Source organism: Nanorana parkeri, unplaced genomic scaffold, assembly GCF_000935625.1.
Source record: "Nanorana parkeri isolate BGI_ZX_2015 unplaced genomic scaffold, ASM93562v1 scaffold3, whole genome shotgun sequence".
In the NCBI taxonomy this organism is placed as follows: Eukaryota; Metazoa; Chordata; class Amphibia; order Anura; family Dicroglossidae; genus Nanorana; species Nanorana parkeri.
The window spans coordinates 3,759,741-3,786,375 of NW_017306271.1; the positions used below are offsets into that span (position 1 = coordinate 3,759,741).

Sequence of the window (26,635 nt, forward strand, 5' to 3'; positions counted from 1 at the left end):
TCTGCATGAGCATAATTTGTAACTTACAGGGACCCCCCTAACATACTTGTTTTGGATTAGTGACTCAGAAAGCATAAATCAATTGTATCAGCATGACAACCAATATCCTTAATAAAAAGAACTTGTACTTGGAGAAATACAGAAGCTGCGAGTGCTATTCTAAAAAGTGCTCATTGCCCAGCTGTTTCCTTTCTTTAAATCTTAAGTTATTGCAACAAGCATGCAGGCGGTAAAGCCAGAGAGGAAGTCAGGGCTTATTGATTTGCATACCTATTCCAGGATTGCGACTCTAAAAGTATTGAAGCCTATGGATCAGCATAACAGACAAGAAACTTGGGTTTTCAAAAGCAGAGTTCGAAAAAGGAAGCTAAAGTATTTATTTTCTCATTATAGTTTCATTAAAACTGCCAGTCACCTAATGACACCTAATGACACCTAGACATTCAAGCTAAATAACGATCAAACTAATTGATGACATTTAATACTGAATTTTATTGCAAGAATTTGAATTAAATGAGAGAATAATGGATTGGGCTTTGAAGAATCTTCATACATTGGGGGTGTGTGTTAGATGCCCAGCTCCCCAAGGTGCATGGTGGTTCTTTCTGAAGACTGCAATATCTCTACTTTGGTGTCCTGTAGGGTCTCAGACACACCTGGAGGGTCTCAGATGCTGAAGATTCTGCCAGGGGCTGTAGCTGTTGAGATTTGGAGTTACCGTTCATGTGAAAAAAAGGAATTTTTTTCTTGCCACCACTCCAAGCTCACTCCCATGATGGACTACAATCTCAATACAAACTAGTTAAAGTGACATTAAAGCCACCCCCCCCCCCCAATGCTGGTGTAAGGACTTACCTTAAATGATGCCTCTTGATCCGATCATCTTCTTCTTTCCAGTAGCTTTCATGAGTCCCTCCAGCGTTGGTGCCGGTCTCTGAGCCAGCCCTGACCCCTGTCTATTTCTGTCCGATAGAGTCTGTGCGGGTGCACGCTGCCTGCATTGACCTACCCTGTGTATCTCCTCTTCTTTTGGCCGAAGATCTCTACTGCCCCCCCATGATCCTTTATGGTCGCCCGAGAATCTTCAGAGCTCCCGACAGGAGCACGTGGTGGAGACACAGTTAGGTACTTTTTTAACTTTATTTTTTATATTTTTGCATATATCTACTGCATGCTAGCAGTAGATATATGCAAAAAGACGCAAGGGTATAATTATCCTTTAACTAAGCGCCGATTCACACCATATCCAGTGCGTTTGGGCATGGTTCGTGCCTGGAACACATTGGATCACATAAACCAAGTCTTCTGTGTTCTGGGGAGGTAGGGGGCGTGGTGGTGCCATTCATTCCCACCCACGCCACCTGCCCGCAGTGCGATTGCCGCACCAGAACGGGTGGTACAGCAATGCCCGCGGTCTGGTGCAGTGCGATTGCAAAACAATGCTGGAATGCGCTGGATATGATGTGAACTGGCCCTAAATGTTAGATTGTAGTCCATCACGGGAGTGAGCTTGGAGTGATGGCTACTTTACAACCCACACAGGGACCATGGGGAACAAAAGTAGCCACCCTCCAGAAGGAAGGACAGTGTCAGCACAAATTCGGAGATGGATCAGAGAGGATCTACAGCTGAGTGATACACAAATAAGATACATTTTTGTTAATAGTTAAAGGCTATGTTCACCTTTTGCAAAAATCTAAGAAATGCATATTTAATAATATATATATAAAGACAAATGCATTTCTTTCATTTTTGCATTCAAGCCTGGAAATCTTTGCAAAGGTGATCACTCCATCAGGGCTGCAGAACTCAGGCTACTTCACATTCTCATACAGGCAGTGCATTTCTTTAATTGTTGCAAAAGGTGAACTTAGCCTTTAAGGTACTTGAATGCATTTTTAAGATTTAAAGGAGAACTATGGGGTCAGGGCTTTTCCCCATAGTTCTCCTTAGGGTAAAGTTTAGTGTCTCTTTAAGGTCAGCTGCTGACATTGTTATTATTATATTTATTGTTATAAAGAGTTTAACCTCTGTTCACACCTAGCATTTTGTAGTGTTTCTTCTACCTTAAACAACGCTCCAAAAAACACCCAAAACAAAATCCCATTAATTTCTATGGTCATGTTCACATCTGAGCATTTGGTCACTTATAGCAAAACGCCAGTTGCTTAAAAAAGTACATGATCTTCTTTTCGACAAATTAACCCTTTCCCTGCCACCGATGTAAGGCATACGGCGGAACAAAACAGTTCCCAAACCGCCAGGTCAGTATGCCTTACGTCAGTGGCATTTACCGTTCTGCTATAAGCTCATGGTCGTTTTAGCGACCATGAACTCATACCAGAACTGTTCACCGGACGGGCCCCTTTAATTAATAGCTGTCATCAGTGGCTAAAAGCTATTAACAAAAATTCCGGGCTTCCACCCCCTGCCGCCACCGCGCCCGCCGGCATCTTCAACCTCACCTCCCTGCCTGACGTCTAGACACCTAGATGTCTGCATTTTTGTGTGCAATTTTATCTAGTAGATTGAAAGACATTGCAGTCAGTGGGCACATGCACAGAAATATGCAAACCGCTTGTGATGAGTGTTTCTAGGCATTTCTATTGAAATCTATGGGGAAAACCCGCTGCAAACTGCCCGCAAGAGGCTCATTACTTTTTCCAGTGTCAGGCATTTTACAGCTTGCGACAAAACAGGTGTGAATAGGGGACATCAAAATGAATGGGATTTCTTGTGTGGAGAGTTTTGTCGCATGACAAAACACCTAGGTTTGAATAGGGGATAAATGTATGTGTAGAAACAAGGAAAACGCTGTCGATTGGGCAGGGCCGAAGCTAGGGGGGCAACGTGCCCCGGGTGTTGCTTTAGGAGGGGTGCCACTGGGTGTGTGAATGGAGAACTTCTCCCTTGGTGGGAGCATCTCTGAGCCTTTGCCACCACCGGTGACAGAATGTCTAGCTTCCCGATTTTGCCTTGGTGTGGATGCAAAAGCCCTACTGAGCTTCTCTGATCATCCCTAAGCAGTGTGAAGACTTCTTGCAGTTCCACATGTCAGCCTCTAGATGGCAGTGTGATGCCTTGCTCCATGTTACACATGCTCCAGGAAGAAAAGGTGATGCTGTCATATGATAAAGCGTCTTTAGATCTCCGATTCTCCCATTGTGTAGGGCTCACATGGCCCCTGGAATGGATCTGATGGCCCGGGGTCTTCTGTTTCTTCTTGCTGCTGCTTTTACCCGTGTATCTGCAAGTAAGTGACATATATACTGTATTGCAAATATGTCCATTATAGGCCACCGAGCAAGTCATGGGTTGCATTGTGTAGGTAGACATGACACAGAAGGATCTAGTTGATTGGTCTTATTGTGCTCCTACTATACCACTCGGCAATGCATAGGGTTCTGTGTATGTTACTAGTACATTGCATTGTATGCAGGGGACGAGGTACAATCATAATGAAGACAAATCACTGTTTCCAAAATGTGTGATTGGTCATAAATGAGGATATCAGTTGAACATGCAGCATTATTTATAAATGTATTAACATCATATTCCTCTAGAGCAGCCTTGATGCAGAACTCTGGGGAAGAAATTCTTAACCCTTGATGGTTTGTGTCTAGGATAAAAATAATAATATACTAACCCTGTGCTCTGAGCCGGCTTGCTCTTAGACCAGTCCCTTCTGCCTCGCTCCCACTCTGCTGCAGTGGTCCAAGAATCAAGTCATCACAGTGTACAGGACATGACAACGCCAAGGGTCTATCGCTGCAGTGGAGGAGGAAAAAAGCTGGAGGGAGCAGCGCCACAGCCGGTTTGGGTGATTATATATATTTTTTAACCTAGACACAAACAATCACTTGACAAGGGATAAGGATGTTTTCCCTCAGAGTTCTTCTTTAAACGTGAAACACTACGGTTCTTCCAGAGGTTTCCAAGGGTTCTGACCACTAGTGTACTAGAACCCTTCACTGATCACCAGTGTACTAGACGCCTTCACTGACCACTAGTGTACTAGAACCCTTCATTGACCACCAGTGTACTAGACGCCTTCACTGACCACTAGTGTACTAGAACCCTTCATTGACCACCAGTGTACTAGACGCCTTCACTGACCACTAGTGTACTAGAACCCTTCATTGACCACCAGTGTACTAGACGCCTTCACTGACCACTAGTGTACTAGAACCCTTCATTGACCACCAGTGTACTAGACGCCTTCACTGACCACTAGTGTACTAGAACCCTTCATTGACCACCAGTGTACTAGACGCCTTCACTGACCACTAGTGTACTAGAACCCTTCATTGACCACCAGTGTACTAGACGCCTTCACTGACCACTAGTGTACTAGAACCCTTCATTGACCACCAGTGTACTAGACGCCTTCACTGACCACTAGTGTACTAGAACCCTTCATTGACCACCAGTGTACTAGACGCCTTCACTGACCACTAGTGTACTAGAACCCTTCATTGACCACCAGTGTACTAGACGCCTTCACTGACCACTAGTGTACTAGAACCCTTCATTGACCACCAGTGTACTAGACGCCTTCACTGACCACTAGTGTACTAGAACCCTTCATTGACCACCAGTGTACTAGACGCCTTCACTGACCACTAGTGTACTAGAACCCTTCATTGACCACCAGTGTACTAGACGCCTTCACTGACCACTAGTGTACTAGAACCCTTCATTGACCACCAGTGTACTAGACGCCTTCACTGACCACTAGTGTACTAGAACCCTTCATTGACCACCAGTGTACTAGACGCCTTCACTGACCACTAGTGTACTAGAACCCTTCATTGACCACCAGTGTACTAGACGCCTTCACTGACCACTAGTGTACTAGAACCCTTCATTGACCACCAGTGTACTAGACGCCTTCACTGACCACTAGTGTACTAGAACCCTTCATTGACCACCAGTGTACTAGACGCCTTCACTGACCACTAGTGTACTAGAACCCTTCATTGACCACCAGTGTACTAGACGCCTTCACTGACCACTAGTGTACTAGAACCCTTCATTGACCACCAGTGTACTAGACGCCTTCACTGACCACTAGTGTACTAGAACCCTTCATTGACCACCAGTGTACTAGACGCCTTCACTGACCACTAGTGTACTAGAACCCTTCATTGACCACCAGTGTACTAGACGCCTTCACTGACCACTAGTGTACTAGAACCCTTCATTGACCACCAGTGTACTAGACGCCTTCACTGACCACTAGTGTACTAGAACCCTTCATTGACCACCAGTGTACTAGACGCCTTCACTGACCACTAGTGTACTAGAACCCTTCATTGACCACCAGTGTACTAGACGCCTTCACTGACCACTAGTGTACTAGAACCCTTCATTGACCACCAGTGTACTAGACGCCTTCACTGACCACTAGTGTACTAGAACCCTTCACTGACCACCAGTGTACTAGAACCCTTCACTAACCACTAGTGTACTAGAACCCTTCACTGACCACCAGTGTACTAGAACCCTTCACTGACCACTAGTGTACTAGAACCCTTCACTGACCACTAGTGTACTAGAACCCTTCACTGACCACTAGTGTACTAGAACCCTTCACTGACCACTAGTGTACTAGAACCCTTCACTGACCACTAGTGTACTAGAACCCTTCACTGACCACTAGTGTACTAGAACCCTTCACTGACCACTAGTGTACTAGAACCCTTCACTGACCACTAGTGTACTAGAACCCTTCACTGACCACTAGTGTACTAGAACCCTTCACTGACCACTAGTGTACTAGAACCCTTCACTGACCACTAGTGTACTAGAACCCTTCACTGACCACTAGTGTACTAGAACCCTTCACTGACCACTAGTGTACTAGAACCCTTCACTGACCACTAGTGTACTAGAACCCTTCACTGACCACTAGTGTACTAGAACCCTTCACTGACCACTAGTGTACTAGAACCCTTCACTGACCACTAGTGTACTAGAACCCTTCACTGACCACTAGTGTACTAGAACCCTTCACTGACCACTAGTGTACTAGAACCCTTCACTGACCACTAGTGTACTAGAACCCTTCACTGACCACTAGTGTACTAGAACCCTTCACTGACCACTAGTGTACTAGAACCCTTCACTGACCACTAGTGTACTAGAACCCTTCACTGACCACTAGTGTACTAGAACCCTTCACTGACCACTAGTGTACTAGAACCCTTCACTGACCACTAGTGTACTAGAACCCTTCACTGACCACTAGTGTACTAGAACCCTTCACTGACCACTAGTGTACTAGAACCCTTCACTGACCACTAGTGTACTAGAACCCTTCACTGACCACTAGTGTACTAGAACCCTTCACTGACCACTAGTGTACTAGAACCCTTCACTGACCACTAGTGTACTAGAACCCTTCACTGACCACTAGTGTACTAGAACCCTTCACTGACCACTAGTGTACTAGAACCCTTCACTGACCACTAGTGTACTAGAACCCTTCACTGACCACTAGTGTACTAGAACCCTTCACTGACCACCAGTGTACTAGAACCCTTTACTGACCACCAGTGTACTAGAGCCCTTCACTGATCACCAGTGTACTAGACGCCTTCACTGACCACCATTGTACATGAACCGTTCACTGACCACTAGTGTACTAGAGCCCTTCACTGACCACCACTGTACTAGAACCCTTCATTGACCAGCAGTGTACTAGAACCCTTTACTGACCACCAGTGTACTAGAGCCCTTCACTGATCACCAGTGTACTAGACGCCTTCACTGACCACCAGTGTACTAGACGCCTTCACTGACCACCATTGTACTAGACGCCTTCACTGACCACCATTGTACTAGACGCCTTCACTGACCACCATTGTACATGAACCGTTCACTGACCACTAGTGTACTAGAGCCCTTCACTGACCACCACTGTACTAGAACCCTTCATTGACCACCAGTGTACTAGAACCCTTCATTGACCACCAGTGTACAAGAACCCTCTACTGACCACCAGTGTACTAGAGCCCATCACTGATCACCAGTGTACTAGACGCCTTCACTGACCACCAGTGTACTAGACGCCTTCACTGACCACCAGTGTACTAGACGCCTTCACTGACCACCAGTGTACTAGAACCCTTCACGGACCATCAGTGTACTAGAGCCCTTCACTGACCACCATTGTATTAGAACCCTTCACTGACCACCAATGTGCTAGAAATCCTCACTGACCACCATTGTACCAGAACCCTTCACTGACCACCAGTGTAATAGAACCCTTCACTGACCACCAGTGTAATAGAACCCCTCACTGACCACCAGTGTACTAGAGCACTTCACTGATCACCAGTGTAATAGAACCCTTAACTAACCACCAGTGTACTAGAACCCTCCACTCACCACCAGTGTATTAGAACCCTTCACTGACCACCAATGTACTTGAGCCCTTTAATGATTACCAGTGTACTAGAGCCCTTTACTTACCACCAGTGTAGTAGACCCCTTGACTGATCACCAGTGTACTAGAACCCTTCACTGACCATTAGTGTACTAGACCCCTTCACTGATCACCAGTGTACTAGAGCACTTCACTGACCACCAGTGTACTAGAACGCTTCACTGACCACCAGTGTACTAGAAACCTTCAATGATCACCAGCGTACTAGAATTTTTCACTGACCACCAGTGTACTAGAGCCCTTCACTGACCACCAGTGTACTAGAACCCTTCAGTAATCACCAGTGTACTAGATACTAGAGCCCATCACTGATCACCAGTGTACTAGAGCCCATCACTGACCACCAGTGTACTAGAGCCCTTCACTGACCACCACTGTACTAGAATGCTTCACTGACCACCAGTGTACTAGAGCCCTTCACTGACCACCAGTGTACTAGAATGCTTCACTGACCACCAGTGTACTAGAACCCTTCACTGACTACAAGTGTACTAGAGCCCATCACTGATCACCAGTGTACTAGAGCCCATCACTGACCACCAGTGTACTAGAGCCCTTCACTGACCACCACTGTACTAGAATGCTTCACTGACCACCAGTGTACTAGAGCCCTTCACTGACCACCAGTGTACTAGAATGCTTCACTGATCACCAGTGTACTAGAGCCCTTCACTGACCACCAGTGTAAGAAGAACATTTCCCACTGACCATTAATGGGTCACTTTTCTGCACCAATGTGTGGGAGGCTGGGAGCACTACAATTTTCACTGCCTTAGTTTCTTTTTCGGCTATTAAAGGAGAATTATGAGGTGAGTGCTTTTCACTCAGCCTCATAATCTGAACCGACCAGTGACAATGAAACTGTCACAGGTCGGCTCAGTAGATCGGGAAGTGAGTGAACACATACCAGCGCTGGATCCAGTGACTGGATTCCCCCCTCCCCTGTCCTATCCTCCAGCGCTGACTGGCGGAACGGATGGGGGAGGGGGCTAGGGTTGCCACCTTTTCTTCAAGCGAAACCCAAACACTCAATCGACGCATGGACATTTTTTTTGGGAGAATGAGTGGTGGCTTATTCATATATAAAAATTGCCGCCCATTCATATGTAAATATCACAGTTGATACTATTTTCAGTAGGGGGCCAGTAGCCCCTATCTTCATTTTGGTTGCCTCTGTCTGCCTGACATCTTGTGTCCGGGTTTCTGCTGCCATGAAACCTGGACGCAGCATTCAAAACTGTTCGGGTGAATCCTGGACAGGTGGCAACCCTAGAGGGGGCGGGTACAGCTGGCTCTGCCCCTAGTTAGGCAGAGCCAGCTGTCACTTACACAGCTGGGTGGATCCAGACAGCTGTAGCTCGCGGTATACTGAGCTTTGGGTGACGGGAGGACGCTAGTTTGTGTCCTCCCGTTACCCTTAGGAGAACTATGGGGAAAAGCCCTAACCCCATAGTTCTCCTTTAATAATATATTTTTGTTTGTTTTGTGTCATTGTTATTACTTAAAAATGTTGTATAAAGCAGCCCTGGGTGTCAAATACACTACATACACCACAAACCTTATCTTATGTATTCTTATATATACAATAGACATGTGCGATTCGGTTCGTTCCGAAATTCGTTTTACAATTTACTGTACTGTGGATTCTAGATATGTAAATTTTGTTTTGTTCTGAATGCAAATTCAGACGAAATTTCATGAATTCGGGCATTCAGATGCATCCGAATGTTCAAATTCCAATGAGGGGCAATGCAAACGATTCCGAATGTTCTTTTAACAAAATTTCGGATCATCCAAATTTCGTTCAAAATGAAACTAAATCGGACACGTGACTGTTTTCTGGCCAATCAGAAAACTCCTTCCAAACCTAAAATTAAATTCCGAAAGATCTGAGTAACGAAACGAAGCGGCGTTCGGGCCTAAAACCTAACACTTGAAAGAATTAAAAATCTGAAGCGAAACACATTTTTTGCCATCTTGCATGTCTAGCGGTTTCCCATGTGACCTGAATGTTATTTCAAGGGTTCCTCTGTGTTAAAAAGATTGGGGAAAGCTGCTGTATAGTATTTTTTCATGGTGTGGTAATGTGTAATGCTAGTCTTATGTTGGGAAAATAATAGTGATTGTTCATTTCATGTCCAACCTAGTCAATTAATTGTTTCCATGTGCACAGTTGACTTGCCTCCATTGTCTGCTGATGCCTTCAAAATTAAGGGCTGCTGCAGACTTGGGTGACCGTGTGCGGTTGCACACAGTGGTTGCCGTGCGGCCCCATTAATTTTAATGGGGTTATATCCGCATGGCAAACACTGTAAAAAGGTACCTTTTTAATGTAACATGCACCGCTTGTTTTTTTTTTAATGCTGCGAACGTCTGTGTTTGCACGGGCGGAATTGCGGCAGCAAACTGCGCAATCTGCCTGGCGCGACAGGGGTGCCAAAAGAATGGCACCACCAGTGCGGTCAGCCGTGGTGTGCGATTCTGTGACCGAGCTGCCACGGATCACCCAGGTGTGAACCTGGCCTAAAGGAAACAATCATACATGCCCCAACCCCCGCCCCCCGCCCCACTGCTGGTGATCATGATGCTATAGAATATCAGCAAGTGAGGGTCATTGGCGAGTTTCCGCCAGAGACAGGATCGCTAGTGTGAGGAGGCGGTGGGAGGAGTGCGGGGACTGAAAGATATACTATAGGAATATAAGGCCTTTTGGATTCTAACTTTGGATACTGCACCTGAAGGGTCTCAGTTTGAAATGTGAGGAGTATGTAGATGTTGGTTATTTATCATTATTTTCTTTTTGTTTTCTTCCTTGTGATAGGTAGGTGATATGATTACGCTGATAGCTCTGAGCTTGTTATGAAATATGCGCTGGATGATTCTTCTCATTCATGTTTTTTTGATTACCAGTGTTCCAAGTGACAGTCTGAAGTGTCTAGTCCAATGGTTCGCAACCTGTGTAATCTCAGGACCCACATTTGTCCTTGTTCATCAAGTCGCGACTCAAGTTGCACTACAATGGAACGCACAGCATTAGGCTACCGCGCGTTCCAGTGAGGGTGCACGAACTGTGGGTGGGAGGTGCATTTGGGGTGCCATTCAAATGAATGGCAACAAAAGTCAACACACCTCCCACACAAGAATGCATGGTAAACGCGATTGCGTGGTACAGTTTGTAGTTTCGCACTGTACTAGTGTGAACAGGCCCTCAAAAACATTGACATACATGCACAGACACAATCTCACACTCACAGACATTCTCTCACACACACACAAATTTGTTTTCATATTTTTAAATAAAAATGTTAAGGTCCACCTAGTCTCCCTACCTTACAAGAACTGGAGTGGATCCTCAGCCTGGGGTCCAGTGTGGGCTACTGCGCTGTGGCCGAGCTCCAGCCATATGTGCATTACTTGTTCAGCTCTCTTACATGCCAGAATGTGATGTCGCTCCGGTCCAGGCACCTCTACAGGACACATGAGCAAGCTGTAAGCAATGCACGTATGGATGGAGCTCCCTCATGGTCATAGCCCCATCCCACCCCACCCCACCTCAAGCTGACACTCGGCTGCTTAGTGCAATAACTGACAGTGCTGCGCTAGGGGGAGGCTGAGGAGCCTCTCACCTTGAAAATTGGAAGGCATGCAGTGTCCCACTGAACACGGAGTCGCGACCCACTTTTGGGTCATGACCCACCAGTTGAGAACCAAGAGTCTAGTCAATGTCGGGGTTTTGTGTATGCCTGAATTTCACCTGCTACAGTGTATATAATTAATTGTGTTTTACTCTATTGGATGTTGTTTGACAAAGGACCCATGTGGTCTGAAACATGTAGCAGATAATCACAATCTATCTTTCATGTGCTAGTTTCCATTAAATTATTTTATCTTTTTTAAGGGCCCCATGAGCTCAGCTTCTGCTTTGCCGCTATGGAGACTAGAAAAATTATAGGTAGTTTTGTATTGAATCAGAGAGGGGCAATGTCCAAAATCAAAGACTGTAGAGAATATGTAGTTGAGCTGAAATCTCTCATCATCTAGTAGCTAACAAGTATGAGTCACAATTCCAACTGCTATTAAATGGGTTAACCCCATCCTATCTCAACCAGGGTGCCCTGGCACACTGGGGTGCCGTCTGGCTTCCTCAGCGGTGCCTCAACATTTTTTTTTACGTTAGGACTCTGATGTGAAGAGGAAGTCTGATGTAAAAGGAATTTCAATATGAAAGGGTAAGGGGGCTCTGATATAAAAGGGGGGGGGGGCTCCCATGTGGAAGGGGGACTCTTGCTGTGAAGGGGAGCTTGTCATATAAAGGGGGGCTCCTTACGTAAAAGGAGAGGTACTCTGATGTAAAAGGAGGGAGCTTCTAATGTGAAGGGGCACTCTGTTGTTAAAGGGAGCAATCTGATGTAAGTGGGGACTCTGATGTAAAGGAGGGCTCCAGATTTAAAGGGAAGACTTCGATGCAGAGGATGGAACCCCACTTTATTGTGTGTCTTTGATGGGGACCCCCTTTACATTTTAGACTGGAGTGCCTTGTCTTTGCATACCGTACATTTTACAGGTGCCGCGAGTGAGAAAAGGCTGAAAAACACTGGGTTAACCCCATTTATTCAAACAACAGATCAAACAGATGACGTGGCCATGAAATGTTTTGGAGTGCTTTCTTTGTATGATGAAAGGTAACAATGTATCTCATCTGTTTGAATAAATGTGGGTAATAACATACCCACATAATAGCAGTTGGAGTTATGGTTGATATTTGGTTTTAGTGAATAGATACATCTTGTTCCACCGCTATAGTTGAGAGATCTCACTGTCTATGACTGTGTGTTTAATGTTAAATGCATGACAACATACACATCAGTTACCCAACCATGTGATGGTACAAACTCGCTTTCCCTCTAACGTCCTGTTTCACTTCCTAATTTTTTTTTTTTTTAGATAAGTCCTACTTCCTGAGGATGACATCAGATGGCCCTGTAACCTCAGGTGCGCTGGCTATTGTCAACGTCAGTCTAGGGATATCGAATGATGGCATGATTCTTATTGTGGACCCCAGACTTTGTCATTTCCATTGGATCTACTCTCCACTATTGCTCAGTCACCACATAGAGAACGACACCAGCTCTGCCATAACACTGCAGTGTAATACCCCAGGAATTTTCCCGGTTTCAGTCTGGGTAACTGAGAGGCGTTGCCCCTCGTGTGAGCCAATTGCCAGGAACACAACAGAACTTCAAGTGACAAGTAAGCATCATTGACTTACCAAAGTGATTTAAAATTTCCATATACTGTCCCGGCTGAAGGGATGCTTTAGTTGTCATCAAGCCACCACCCCAGCTCAGATCCTCATGCATATGGGATGGCTGAGGGAGTGTAAACAAACTCCCAGCCGCTATAGCAAGCTGGAAGTTTGTTTACAGGTTGATGTGCTCACACCTTTGGCTACTAAAGGGTTATATCCATTTTTTACACATTAAAGTTCATGCTTTCAAATGTGTCATAACAGATACTAATTTCTAGTACACTGTTATGCTGCGAGGTGTTCTACAGAAAAATATTGCATTCCTATTAGGGATGGCCCGATATTGATACTAGTACCGGTATCGGGTCCGATACAGGGCATTTTCAGGAGTACTTGTACTCCTGAAAATGCCCCGATGCATAGATCAGATACCGGCCCTTTACATCTTTTTCAAGAGCTTCGGCCATTGACCCACATAGCCCCTCCCCCGGAAAACCTATCCACCAAACGGAGGCTCCCTCTCCGCACTGACCTCTCTGGACGGAACGGAACGGAGTGTGACAGCGTGGCGGGCGGTAAGTGTTCTGTGAAGTGTCTCTTCTCCCTGCTGGTGTGCTGGCTGCAGCGGTCTACGTTTTCACTCTCATTGAAAGAGAATGTCCGTTCAGTGTGCTCACGGGGGAGGAGAGGAGAGAAGCTGTAAATCTTGCCTTCACACATAATGGACCTTGGCTTCATTCATTGAGAGGGAAAACTTCTGTGTACCTCTGGTGAGGGCATTATTAAACACATAAGGAGCACAGACAACTGACACTGAGATATACCACCAAAAGCAAACAGTTTCATCAAGTGGAAAAGGAATGGACACTTGTAACAATAGCCAGCCTGCTATTGGATATTTTAAATTGCAATAGCCAATAGCAGGTTGACTATTGTACCCACCCATTGCCTGCTGTCAATCAGCAGAAAGGACCTGATAGAGAACTTTGTCTTCAGTTCCCTCCTTTGCTGATTGACAGCAGGCAGTGGGCGGGTACAATAGCCAGCCTGCTATTGGCTATTGCAATTTAAAATATCCAATAGCAGACTGGCCTTTGCTCCCAGCCGCTGCCTGCTGTATTTACATTAATTGAATCCAGTGAAGTGGAAAGGTGACACTAGAGGTCTAAAAGACCCCTAATGTCACCTTAAAGAGAACCGGTCACCTCCAATGCACGCAGCCCTGGTGAGAAACTGCCGTAAAATCATTAGTCTGTATTGTTTTCGATTGGTATCGGCAAGTACATGAGGGACAGTACTTGTACTTGTACTTGGTCTTGAAAAAGTGGTATCGGGACATCCCTAATTCCTATACAAGGTTCAGTCAAAAAGTAATGCCTACACGTCTGTAACTTGAGATCTATTAGAATGACTGTGAATGTTCATGTATAATGTTATTGGGGTGTCCTCCCCCACTAATGTATGCTTTTCTTTTCCAGATGGATTGATTAGATCCATGGATCTGTGACTAAAACAACAAGCTGTATTTGTATTTCTAGCTAAAGAGGGTTGCACATCTAAGGAAATCCATAATCGGCCAAAGAATGTAAATGGAGACACTGTAGTGGAATTTTGGTTTCTCCTTCTTCAAATTTCTTTACCCAACACCGCACATTGCTAATGTCCACTACAGCATTCCCATAAACATTCTGATTCCGATTATGGATTTGCTTAGGCGCGCAACCCTCTTTCGCCAGAAATTCAATTACAGCTTGTTCATTCAAATCCATGGTTTTAATCACTCAATCTGAAAAAGAAAAGCATATATTAGTGGGGTAAGGACACCTCTATAATATGGAACATGAATATTCACAGTCACTCTAAAAGAACTCAAGTTACAGACATGGAGGCATTACTTTTTGATTGACCTTCGTAACTGTATGTGGATGATACTCGTAATTATAGAATTCAACATAGTAATTCCCTTTTTTATTGAACAGTCCTTTATATTTTTTCTATATTAATCCCAAACTTTCCATCAAAGGTGATAGTAATAATGGTTGGGAAAGACTATAAGACAAACAGAAGCTAAATTAAGCAGTTGCAGCAACAGTTTATTTATTTAAAAAGGAAATTTAGACAATGTGAATGAAATGAATGTTAAGGAAAGGTACAGCTCAACAAACCCTGAACTGTGGTATGCAAGATATGCAGTTTGCAGGGCATAGCCTTAGTGAGAAGAAAACCCATTGGTATGAATGGTGTGAATGAACTATGTGCCAGCTATAGTTACTGGTTGATCTTTCCAGTAAAACTGTTCCTCATCCATGTCCTTTCATACGGATAACAATGCTGTATCTCTGCTATCCAATTCAGGGCAATGTTATCACCCTTGCTTCCGCTGTGCCTGCTTGGACTACAATGTGGTTCAGTGATAGGTACTGCTGACTAACAAACTCCTAGCTTGCCATGCCTAGCTCTGCTCATTAGAGCCAAAGTTTATCTTGAAACCCTACGACCATGATGAGCAGACTGTGGGTTAGCAAGCAAGGCAAGTAATGGTGAGGAATATAAACACAAGATAAAAATTACCTTTTTATTCATAATAAAGTGCTTGCTGATTGACTTTACTAAAGGGATTCTTCCATTAGCATTTTTATACAAAGAAGCCTTTTGTTGAATCCTTTGATGCAATCACTGCTCAGGAGCTGAAGAGAAATGGATACACCCTGTGGTGTTTCTGTTGAGCAGGGGCTTTCGGGCATCTGTTAGGGTCTATGTTCACTGTTGTGCTTTCATAAACATGTTAATTTTGCTCCTGGTTTGCATGTGTTGTACATCGTGGGCCATTGAAAGCCGTGAAATATGCATTTTCTGAAAAGTCTAAGGCTAGGGGATTGGGGCTCTTCCCTCTTCAGAGTTTTGGTACTAATACTACCACAAACACTATGACCAACAATTTTAAAACACCCATAGGGAAAGCCACAACCTATTAAAATGTGTTGGCTGTGTTTTATAGCATACACTAATAAAGTGATCATACTTCTCCAACCGACTGGAACTTCCAAGACTTTCTGTGCACGCATGGAACTCCTCGCCTACCTCCACAGTCTTTACACCCTTGAATTGACCCACTTCAAGGACCATCTATGAGTTAAACCACCACAAACCTACCTACCACCAACAGGTAATTGCGCTACCTCACACACACTACAAAGCTAATATAATTTTTCAGAAATTCATCAGGTTTCTTGTTATATTACCATATTGTAATGTAATAGGTCTTCTTTGATTGTTTTGGAAACTATCATCACTAAGGTATCCAAATAAAAGTTTAATTAACTATATTTTTACACCAACAGAAGACATTGTAGGACATTTCACAGCAATACAGCCACAAGCCAAAGGCACATCCTTAAGAAATGGCACCTTCCTGGCCACTAACAGCACGGTGAAATTACTGTTCTTTATTCAAGACCCAAGCTACTTCTTCAAGTCAGCTGAGTTCAGCTACACATGGAACTTTGGAGATAGGTATACTTAAAATGTAAAATTTATTAATGTCTATTTGCTTAACATGAACCTCTTAACTATTTTGAATATTTAAAATATAACATTTTTCCTAAGGGCAAGTTCCGCAAGCTCCCTGCTGTTATCCTTACTACACTCAAAACATTAATCTGTACTCTCAACTTTTATGGGTTACCTTTGTTACAAAGGTCATGACTTCCCTGACTTCAGGGCTAAGGCCTTTTCACCCGACAACCTGCAAGGACATTATTATAGTGGCCTATACAGTATGGATATTTCCATTTGACAAAAGCTAGGAAAGTGGATGGAGCATATCCCCAAAGTTAAGGGAAGTCAGGACCCTGGAAGCAAAGGGAAACCATGATCAGAGGGGTGGAGAGGACAGGTTTTGTAGTCAATAAAGGCAATAACAGGCTTGAAGAACCTGTATTTAGCAACGATGTTAGTCTTAATTGTGTAAAAACTACAGTAGGCCCTTTGAGGTGGGCTTACATGTAAACTTCAGGCCTGCCAACTTGACTTAGAAAAATAATCTGTTTTCTTATCACATTTGGTTATACATACTGTATGTATTGTGAAATCTTGGATTTCCTATCATTTGGCAAAACCTCTAGATCATGTTAGGGGAATAAAGGTTATGATGACATGGACAGATGCGGTTGTCCCACCTGAATTATATCCAGTAGAAAACAATCTGGCAAGGGATCTGTTTTTCATATATAGATATGGCTCAGTTCAGAGCAATTAGCACTGAAACCATTTTACTTGGCCATTACCTGCTCTATATATGGTCAGTAATGGTGTGCTACTGGCTGCTTATGTTTACCAACTGTCTCTGCTGACAAGTCTATCTACTCAATTAGGGAAATACTACTTTCTTTTGAATACTGATTAATGTCTGTATTTTTCCACAGCACCACAGTGAAGACAACAGAGCCCTTTGTTTATTACAGCTACTCTAAACCAAAGAACTACAACTCATCCCTCCAAGTCACTGCTCATCTCCATAACTCCCAATATGAAAGGCACTTCCAGAAAAAAACAGGGCATTTCAAGGACGTACTGATATTACAAGGTGCTCATTTTTGTAAATGGCTGCATAGGCATTTGAGTTTTGGATGTACTAATTACTTCTGACTTTTCCTTGGAGCGATATGGAGGCTGCCGCTGTTACTTCATTCTCTAAAAGCTAGTTTTCCTAGCTGTCATGTTTACCCTCCTGCTTTAATAATTAGTGTCCCTTAACTAAAGCGCGTATGCAAATAAGTGTCTGACTTTACAAATATGCATTCTAGGTCTGTACAACCTTTATTAATCCAGTTGGCATCTTTAAAAGGGAATAACAGACCTCATGTATCTCTGAGTGACTGTAAAGTAGATGTAAACCCTAAGTGGACAGCACTTTAGTTTGCTAAAGCACTGTGCATCATAAACAAGTGCTGTGTTTTTTTTCCAATAAAATACTCTTTTCACATTTTTCATCCTTTTTGTGCATCTCACTGCTACTGATCACTTCCAGCCTCTTTCAGCCACTTCTTGTTTACATGGACTCACCCAGAAATCAGCTTCTAGCATCCATCAGGTGTGCATGTAACAGAGTGACAGTGCTAGAGCAAAACTGATAGACAGTTTCACCCCATAATAGGAAGTACCTAAACAGAGACCTTCATGGCAGCCATTCTTCTCGGTCATTATTTTTAGTTCAAGACATGTACTTTTGTACAAAGAACATTGATTGATAGGCTTTTACAAATGGTTACAATGAGAGTAAGAAGTACTACTATTTTATTTTCATAAGGATGTATGAATGGTACAGAGATTGGTATAAGTGTTGTGGACACCCCCCTAAGTTAAATGTTGGTATAATGAATTGTATCCCATGGTTCAGGAAAACTAAGACAATAATGTGCATTTTTTTCAGCTTCTTTTCATGAAAGTTGCAGATTTAAAAAGGTTAAAAGCAACTTTTAAAACCACAATAACGTTTTAAAGTGTATATGATCTTTTGTGGATTAATGATTTCCTGTAATACAATGGGTTTTCCAAATAGACAGTTTCCTTTCTTATTGAAACTTTGCATGGAGCTGTCTAATGGGAGAGGAAGGGAAGAGGATGAGTCAATGTTCTAACTAGATTATTGGTGTGTTTACATTTCTGCTTGAGATATTGGGCTCTGTAAACAACAGCCCTTTTTGCCATAATATGCAAGTATGCATAGTTACCTGCCAAAGCACCACTACCTTCAGTGAAGCTATGGCAGTGATCTTCCATGTTGCTTCATCGTTCCCACTGACATCTTCACCCCATTGGTTATATTGTTTGGCCAGGCTGGGATGGCGTAACACAGAAGTTAATTCATCCTGACACCAAGGCATGCCAAAAGCATGCCAAAAGGAGCTGAACATGTGCATCTTAGTGTAAAATATTAGGAAGATTTCTGGCAGGCAGGAACATGAGCTCCATAATGCAGAAGAGACATAAAGGAGAATTTATTAAAACTGGAGCAGACAAAATCTAAAGCAGTTGCCCATGGCAACCAATCAGCTTCTCTTTTAAGTTTGTTCAGTTAAGATTTGAAAATGAAACAGAGAAGCTGATCGGTTGCCATGCACAGCTGCTCCAGATTTTGTCTGCTCCAGTTTTGATAAATCCCCTTCATAGTATATATCTTCTGCAATGAAAAGCGTGCTTGCCAGTAATTTTTCCTGTAAAGGTTTTAATTCTGCTTCAGTATGCAAAATGTTAACATATGCCAAAAAATTAAAACTATGTTATTTTTTTAGTCCTGATCACAGTAAATGAAAACAAAATATATACAGAGCCACTTCCTTTTAATGCTCCACTAAGGCTTCCCAATGGACAGATCCTTCTACCAATGTAGAATAAAAGGCCCTCTGGTGGGGGAGGTAGACTACTATTTATACACAGGCTTGTCTTGACTATTTAAAATCATAAATCATGTTATCATAAAAACCTATTTAGTATTCCCTGTAGTGTATTCCTGACATGGAGTTCCTGGTTTGGATACAGTATTATACTATAGCTTATCCTAGCAGCTTATTCAAGGATTGTTCCTGTAGCACAACCAGCCTTAGATATGTGATGTTTTCTCCATTAACACTGCTTACGGAGATGCTTTGTATTCCTTTTTCAGATATTATCCGTAATATCACAATTTCTGGGCCTTCAGAAACCAACACTGAGCAAAATTTCAGCATGGCTCTGCACTTCCTTGGCAGGTATACAGTATTTGTAAATAAAAGCTTTAGATTCTTTTAAAATAGTTTTTTTTTCTGCTGAATTGCAACAATATTTTCATTTGTGACACAGAAATACATGTATACATTATGGTGGAAGACATTTTGTTCTCCAGAAAAAAAAGATGCTTTATTGTTGTATGTTGTATTGGAAATGTCAGAAGTGACTTCTCCCTGCCTCTGTACAGCATTGTCCAAGGCTTCCATGAAAGACAGAATGTCTTAAAGCCCAAATAAACGTTCAGTTTAACCCCTTCATGACTGAGGCCTTTTTTAAATTTTTTGCACCCATGTTATATTCCACATTTTAGGCCTGAAAATGACTTAAAACCCCCAAACATTATATATTTTCTGAATGCCAAGACCCTATAGAATAAAATGGGGGTAGTTGAGAATTTTTACGTTGCGCAATATTAGCGCAACACCTCATTAAACCCAAACATTTAGTGAAAAATTTAATTAAATGCCCCAAAACACAACAAAATACCCATTTTTTAAATGAAATATAAAAGATGAGGTTACAACGAGTAAAACAATACCCAACATGCCCAGGTTACAAATTGCGTGCGTCCGTGAAACGGCGAAAAACTGCAGTACCCCAAAAAGTCCATAGAAGACGCTTTAAATGCCCCCACAGGTCATCAATTTAGAGATACCCCAAAATACTGGCCCTAGAATTATTGCTCTCACTCCGTCGTGCGCGGTGATACCCAACATGTGTAGCGCGTTTGACGTTTTCATACGTTGGCGCACCCGACGCGTGTTTACGTGGCGACGCGCGTGCTCACGGGAGCGGGGGACTTTTACATTTTTTTATTATTATTATCAGATTTATTGTATTTAATTTTAATTTAAAATTGTTTTTTTTTTAACTTTACTTTGACTGCTATCACATAGGGGGGCTTACAAGCCCCCCCATGTGATAGCAGATGGTGGTGACAGGTACTCTTTAAGGTGATGCTGGGGGTCCAAAAGACCCCCAGTGTCACCTTTACACGGTCCCGGGCCCGTAGGAGGGGCAACCAAGCCTGGGAAGCGCGGCGTCCGGGACACAGAAGCGATCTGGCGACAGGTAAGTCGCCAGAATCGCTTCTGTTGTAAAGCAGACAGTCGGCTTTACAAGTTTAAACAGCCCCAATGCTGGCGACGTACACTGTACGTCGTCAGTCACAAAGGGGTTAAATCAGCTACATATATTCCAAGGGCACCAAAACAAAAGTGCAAAGTCTTACAGTTTTTTTTTTTTATAAAGCAGCCACAGCATGAGTAGAAAAAGCTTGTCCCCTTCCAGCATGCTGCAGAGAAGGACCCTTGTTCTCTGTGTGGAAGCAGTGACCTCTTTGCAGAGGTCTGACAAGGGGAGGTGCTGTGACCTGGGCTGTGTCGTGGGTGGCATGTAGACATAGAGACCAGAGGGAAAAGCAGTGTGGCATGTAGGGGTGAGGTGTGGTGGACAGTAGCATGGGATGCAGCAGTAGAGGACTGCAGTAGTGGTCAGGGGCTTGTGGAACAGGAAATAGTAATTTGGGATGGGGGTGAGTAACCGTGGGCAGCAGCGTCGGATAAAGGGGTTGTGGAGCGGGGACAGCAGCATTGGATGTTGGGTGTGGAGCGGGGTACCGCAGCATTAGATGGAGTGGTGATGGAGTGGTGAAGAGCGGAGGGCTGACATTCTTAGATCGCATTATGAGAAGCAGGGACCACAGACTTGGATGGAGGGGTGAGGAGCGGAGTATCCCAGCTTTGGATGGAGGGGTGAGAAGCAGGGAGCAGCAAAGGCAGAGCATTCAGAGATTGCCAACTGCAGGTGGCATGCGCTAAGGGCATGTGGCCTACATCCATTTTGCCACTGGGGGACCGAACAGTGTGCCTCTGTTGCTGTTACCCCCGTGACCAGTAAAATCTATAAAACTCTTCACATCAGTGTGTTGTGTTAGAGGGCAGTCCATTGCATTTCTGAAGAATTATGTTTGCTGCATCTTTGAGGCATTTTGGTAAACAGGACCTCTATAACTTCCCTTTATCTAAAAGTAGGACTGTTTGTTCCACGGTTCAAACAACACCATCTGTCAGCAGCATGAGACGTAGGATGCGCAGCACAGAATCATATTAGACTCACCCCTAAGCACCATGCGAAGCCTGCTAGATCTGAATTAAATAAACCTCAGGTAAAATTAGGAATCTTTTTGGTATGCATATTTTTCTGGGTTTTCCATAATCCACGTACAGCAAAGCAAGTAACTTTACCTTTAGTATGCGTTTTTTTTTATTAGCAGTATATATATATTTACTGAGCTCCAGGCAAAAAGCTACAGACAGTTTTTTTACCTGGAGTTTAGAGTTCAACTTTGATTCACACCAGATGCACTGGGGCTGTCCTGCCCGCCTTTTCCAGCGCAGCCCCTATGCTGATGTGAATGGGCAACTATGTAAAATGTAGATGTCATCAGCACACCAGCACAACACAATCTAAGTCAGTGCAAATCCATTTTATTGATGTCACTTAAATATCAAGCACTTTCGGGGCCGCATAGGATCCCCTTCATCAGGCTCAGAAATGGCATGGGTGCTCAGAAATTACAACCCATTAACATTTTGGGATTTCCGGTAAGGAGTGCTACAGGATAAATGGACACTGGGCAACTATGCGCTGCATAAATGGTTGGCGCTATATAAAATACCAATAATAATAACGCACAGGTAAAGCAAATGACTTGTTTGTGTGAGGTTGCAGTAGAGTGCGCTGAGGAACAGTACTGCATGCACAACTTATCTTTTAAAAGATAAGTTGTTTTAAAAGGAAAAAGTAAGCAGTGCAATGCGCTACCATTGGTATCAGCATTGTTTCTCTCACTGCACATCAGTGGCTTACTGGTTGAATCGACCCTTAGCATACAAATCAACATGTCAGAACTAATAGTGATAGAATCTTGTATTACAACGGGTGGGCAACTCCGGCCCCCCAACTGTGATTTAACTTCAAATCCCAACATATCTCTGCCTCTGAGAGTCATGCCTGTAACTGTTAATCTGGCAATGCCTAATGGGACTTGAGGTTCCACAACAGCTGGAAGGTCGGAGTTGCCCACCCCTGTAATACAAGGACAGAGTGGTTTGTTAGGATATATGATAATGTGATTGTAAGCATTTCCCTTTTCTGCTTAGTAAACTTTAGCAGTAGCCTTATGGAAAGTAAAAGAATTATAAAAATGTTTGCAAAAAACAGAAGAACACAGTGACCTCTCTTTAGGAATGTAAGTTAAATGTAAGTCAATTAAATGGTTTTTGCTGTTTAGATAGTAAAACTGTGTTCTTTTTATGGGGTGGTTCAACCCAAAACTTTTATCTGGTGGGTGAATCACAGAATGTGTTTCAGGAAAGTCTAAAGGTGCCCATAAAATCCGCGGGAAATCCTGCGATCGTACGAGAATCGTACAGTGTATGGAAGGCGTGCAACCGTTTCTACTGTACGGTCGCACGTCTTCCATCGAACAAGCAGGCTGGAAAACCCGCCGGGCATCGTACGATTCTCGGTGAGTTAGTGGCCTGCTTGTTCGACAACTGACGAACGGGCCGGTGTGCGCACACTGCCCGTTTGCCGTCCTTGCAAGCCCGCCCCTCATTGCAGTCATCCCAAGCCCGCCCCTCAAGGGGGCGGGCTTGCGATGATCGCAAGTACGATCTGCCTGTCCAAGATGGGCAGATCGTACGTTTTTTTAAGTACTTTACAACCCTCGCAAGACAATAGTCTTGCGAGGGTTGTAAAGAGTATGGGCACCTTAATGATGAGATTTCCCAGCAGTATTTTGAAATCTGGTATTTCATTCAGTTCACCATGTATTCCAATTACATTTACTACAGGTATTTATATAGCGCTGACTATTTATGCAGCACTTTACATACTACACATTCACATCAGTCCCTGCCCTCAAGGAACTTACAATCTAAGGTCCCTACCTCTCATACATACAGGGCTGATTTAAACAGGAGCCAACTAACCTTACCAGCATGTCTTTGGAGTGTGGGAGGAAACCAGAGTACCCAGAGTAAACCCACGCAAGCACAGGTAGAACATGCAAACTCCTTGCAGATAGTTACCTGGACAGGATTTCAACTGGGGCCACTGAGTGTCGCAAGGCAAAAGTGCTAACCACTACACCACTGTGCAGTCAAGTCAGTTTAACTTTATATGAGTTTTTATAATGCAAATGTAACCTGCTTTTCAACCAGCATAGGTTCCAGGGTAGGTCTACAGCAAGGGTAGGCAGCCTTGGCACTCTAGCTGTAGTGAAACTACAAACCCCATTATATCTCTGCCTGTGGAAATCATGCTTGTGGCTGTTAAGATCTTTCAATGCCTCATGGGACTTCTAGTTCCACGACAGTTGGAGTGACAAGTTTTCTTACCACTGGTCTACAGCCTTTGAAGAAATATATCTGTGCTGTGCAGCCTCTCTGGCTTGGATGAAAATGTCTAGTGGGGGAAGAGGCAGCCTGAATATTCACAAGGCTTAGGTGATAGTGTTCCCAAAATTCCTGGTTACTTGCACGACAAACTTTTCAGCCTGAAATAAAAAAGTCAGAACAAAAATTATATTTTTCCACTATAAAGAGTTCCAAAAACTTAGACCTGTGTGTTGCCACTTCTCTCCCTGAGCAGTTATGTAGAACAGGTCTGAAACAGGAACAAACTGAGCTCCAATGAATCAATTGGAGATTCTTTCCTGCTCTATAGTTGTCAGTCACCAAGATGCAGTAGTAGGTATAGATAAGGTATATAATAAGGTATATAATAAGGCAGGGCTCAAAATTTCCACTAGCCCCCTCGCAATTAGCGAGTGAAAATTGCGTGTGGGCGAGTGGAATTTCAGGGGGGAAACTGCATCAAGGGGGCGGGCTTGCGATGATCGCAAGTACGATCTGCCTGTCCAAGATGGGCAGATCGTACGTTTTTTTAAGTACTTTACAACCCTCGCAAGACAATAGTCTTGCGAGGGTTGTAAAGAGTATGGGCACCTTAATGATGAGATTTCCCAGCAGTATTTTGAAATCTGGTATTTCATTCAGTTCACCATGTATTCCAATTACATTTACTACAGGTATTTATATAGCGCTGACTATTTATGCAGCACTTTACATACTACACATTCACATCAGTCCCTGCCCTCAAGGAACTTACAATCTAAGGTCCCTACCTCTCATACATACAGGGCTGATTTAAACAGGAGCCAACTAACCTTACCAGCATGTCTTTGGAGTGTGGGAGGAAACCAGAGTACCCAGAGTAAACCCACGCAAGCACAGGTAGAACATGCAAACTCCTTGCAGATAGTTACCTGGACAGGATTTCAACTGGGGCCACTGAGTGTCGCAAGGCAAAAGTGCTAACCACTACACCACTGTGCAGTCAAGTCAGTTTAACTTTATATGAGTTTTTATAATGCAAATGTAACCTGCTTTTCAACCAGCATAGGTTCCAGGGTAGGTCTACAGCAAGGGTAGGCAGCCTTGGCACTCTAGCTGTAGTGAAACTACAAACCCCATTATATCTCTGCCTGTGGAAATCATGCTTGTGGCTGTTAAGATCTTTCAATGCCTCATGGGACTTCTAGTTCCACGACAGTTGGAGTGACAAGTTTTCTTACCACTGGTCTACAGCCTTTGAAGAAATATATCTGTGCTGTGCAGCCTCTCTGGCTTGGATGAAAATGTCTAGTGGGGGAAGAGGCAGCCTGAATATTCACAAGGCTTAGGTGATAGTGTTCCCAAAATTCCTGGTTACTTGCACGACAAACTTTTCAGCCTGAAATAAAAAAGTCAGAACAAAAATTATATTTTTCCACTATAAAGAGTTCCAAAAACTTAGACCTGTGTGTTGCCACTTCTCTCCCTGAGCAGTTATGTAGAACAGGTCTGAAACAGGAACAAACTGAGCTCCAATGAATCAATTGGAGATTCTTTCCTGCTCTATAGTTGTCAGTCACCAAGATGCAGTAGTAGGTATAGATAAGGTATATAATAAGGTATATAATAAGGCAGGGCTCAAAATTTCCACTAGCCCCCTCGCAATTAGCGAGTGAAAATTGCGTGTGGGCGAGTGGAATTTCAGGGGGGAAACTGCCGCTGCTTCTACAGCAGCGATCACCAGTTCAGCAGCGGCGCTCGCCGTGTCAGTTCTCTCTTCTCCTTGGCCGTGCTGGATCAGGAGTAATCTGATGTGAACAGACACATGTCAGCTTACATCGGACTCATAGACCAACTTTTTTTGTCCTCCATCACAAGATAGAGGAAGAACTGGATAGACACGGATGTTACAGTGGTGACATCTGTTCCGATCAGTAGGGGATCTGTGCACAGTTTGCCTCCTGATCAGACCATGTGAAAGTGGCCTGAGCTGTTTGGCAGAGCTGTGCAAAAGGCAGAACTGGCTGGACAAAAATACAAATCCTTTGGAAGGTTACACAGCTCTATTTGTATTTCATCTGTGCATTTAGCTGTTTGCCTGGAGTTCTTATTAATGGGCATTATGTTAGTTGGATAGTAGGTTACAAAAGGGGAAGTATGAGGACACGAATGGCACATGTTCTTATCATACTGGTACTGCTCTGCTGAGTCAAATCTTGTGCCTGTCCTAAACATAAATCAGTATTAGGCAATTTTAGGAGATAAACCACACAAATATGTATAATGCACTGCAAACGCAAAAAATAGGGCTGGCTGTATTTTTTGCGTTTGCAGTGGAATCGAACGCAGGCAAAGTTTTGCCACGCGTCCGATCGCGGGGGAGCGTGGAAGCGGTGCCATTGAATCCAATCCAATGCACCACCACGCCCCCTCCTGCCCCAGAACGCGAGGGGAAGTTTCCTTAGCGATCGCGGTGCGTTTCAGCAGTTACCGATCTGGAACGCACCCGCTTTCGGTGTGACCAAGCCCTAAAGGTTTTTGTTGACACTGTATTTTCATAGGCAAATGGACACCACCACGCCCCCTCCTGCCCCAGAACGCGAGGGGAAGTTTCCTTAGCGATCGCGGTGCGTTTCAGCAGTTACCGATCTGGAACGCACCCGCTTTCGGTGTGACCAAGCCCTAAAGGTTTTTGTTGACACTGTATTTTCATAGGCAAATGCCCCCCAAGCCAAAATCCCCCCCCCCCCCCCCCCCCCCCCGTGC

At 43.9% G+C, this 26,635-nt stretch overlaps 1 protein-coding gene across 1 annotated transcript in view; it reads left to right on the forward strand.

Annotated features, from left to right (window-relative positions):
- The first annotated feature begins 3,108 nt into the window (after nucleotides 1–3,108).
- Nucleotides 3,109–26,635, forward strand: part of TMEM130 (transmembrane protein 130) — a 41,898-nt gene continuing 18,371 nt past the window's right edge. Inside the window, exons 1-5 of the mRNA XM_018570642.1 lie at nucleotides 3,109–3,253; nucleotides 12,395–12,700; nucleotides 16,040–16,211; nucleotides 17,123–17,283; nucleotides 19,363–19,447. Coding sequence (XP_018426144.1) covers nucleotides 3,178–3,253; nucleotides 12,395–12,700; nucleotides 16,040–16,211; nucleotides 17,123–17,283; nucleotides 19,363–19,447 — 800 coding nt within the window. The 5' untranslated portion in view covers nucleotides 3,109–3,177. The remainder of the gene's footprint in view (nucleotides 3,254–12,394; nucleotides 12,701–16,039; nucleotides 16,212–17,122; nucleotides 17,284–19,362; nucleotides 19,448–26,635) is intronic.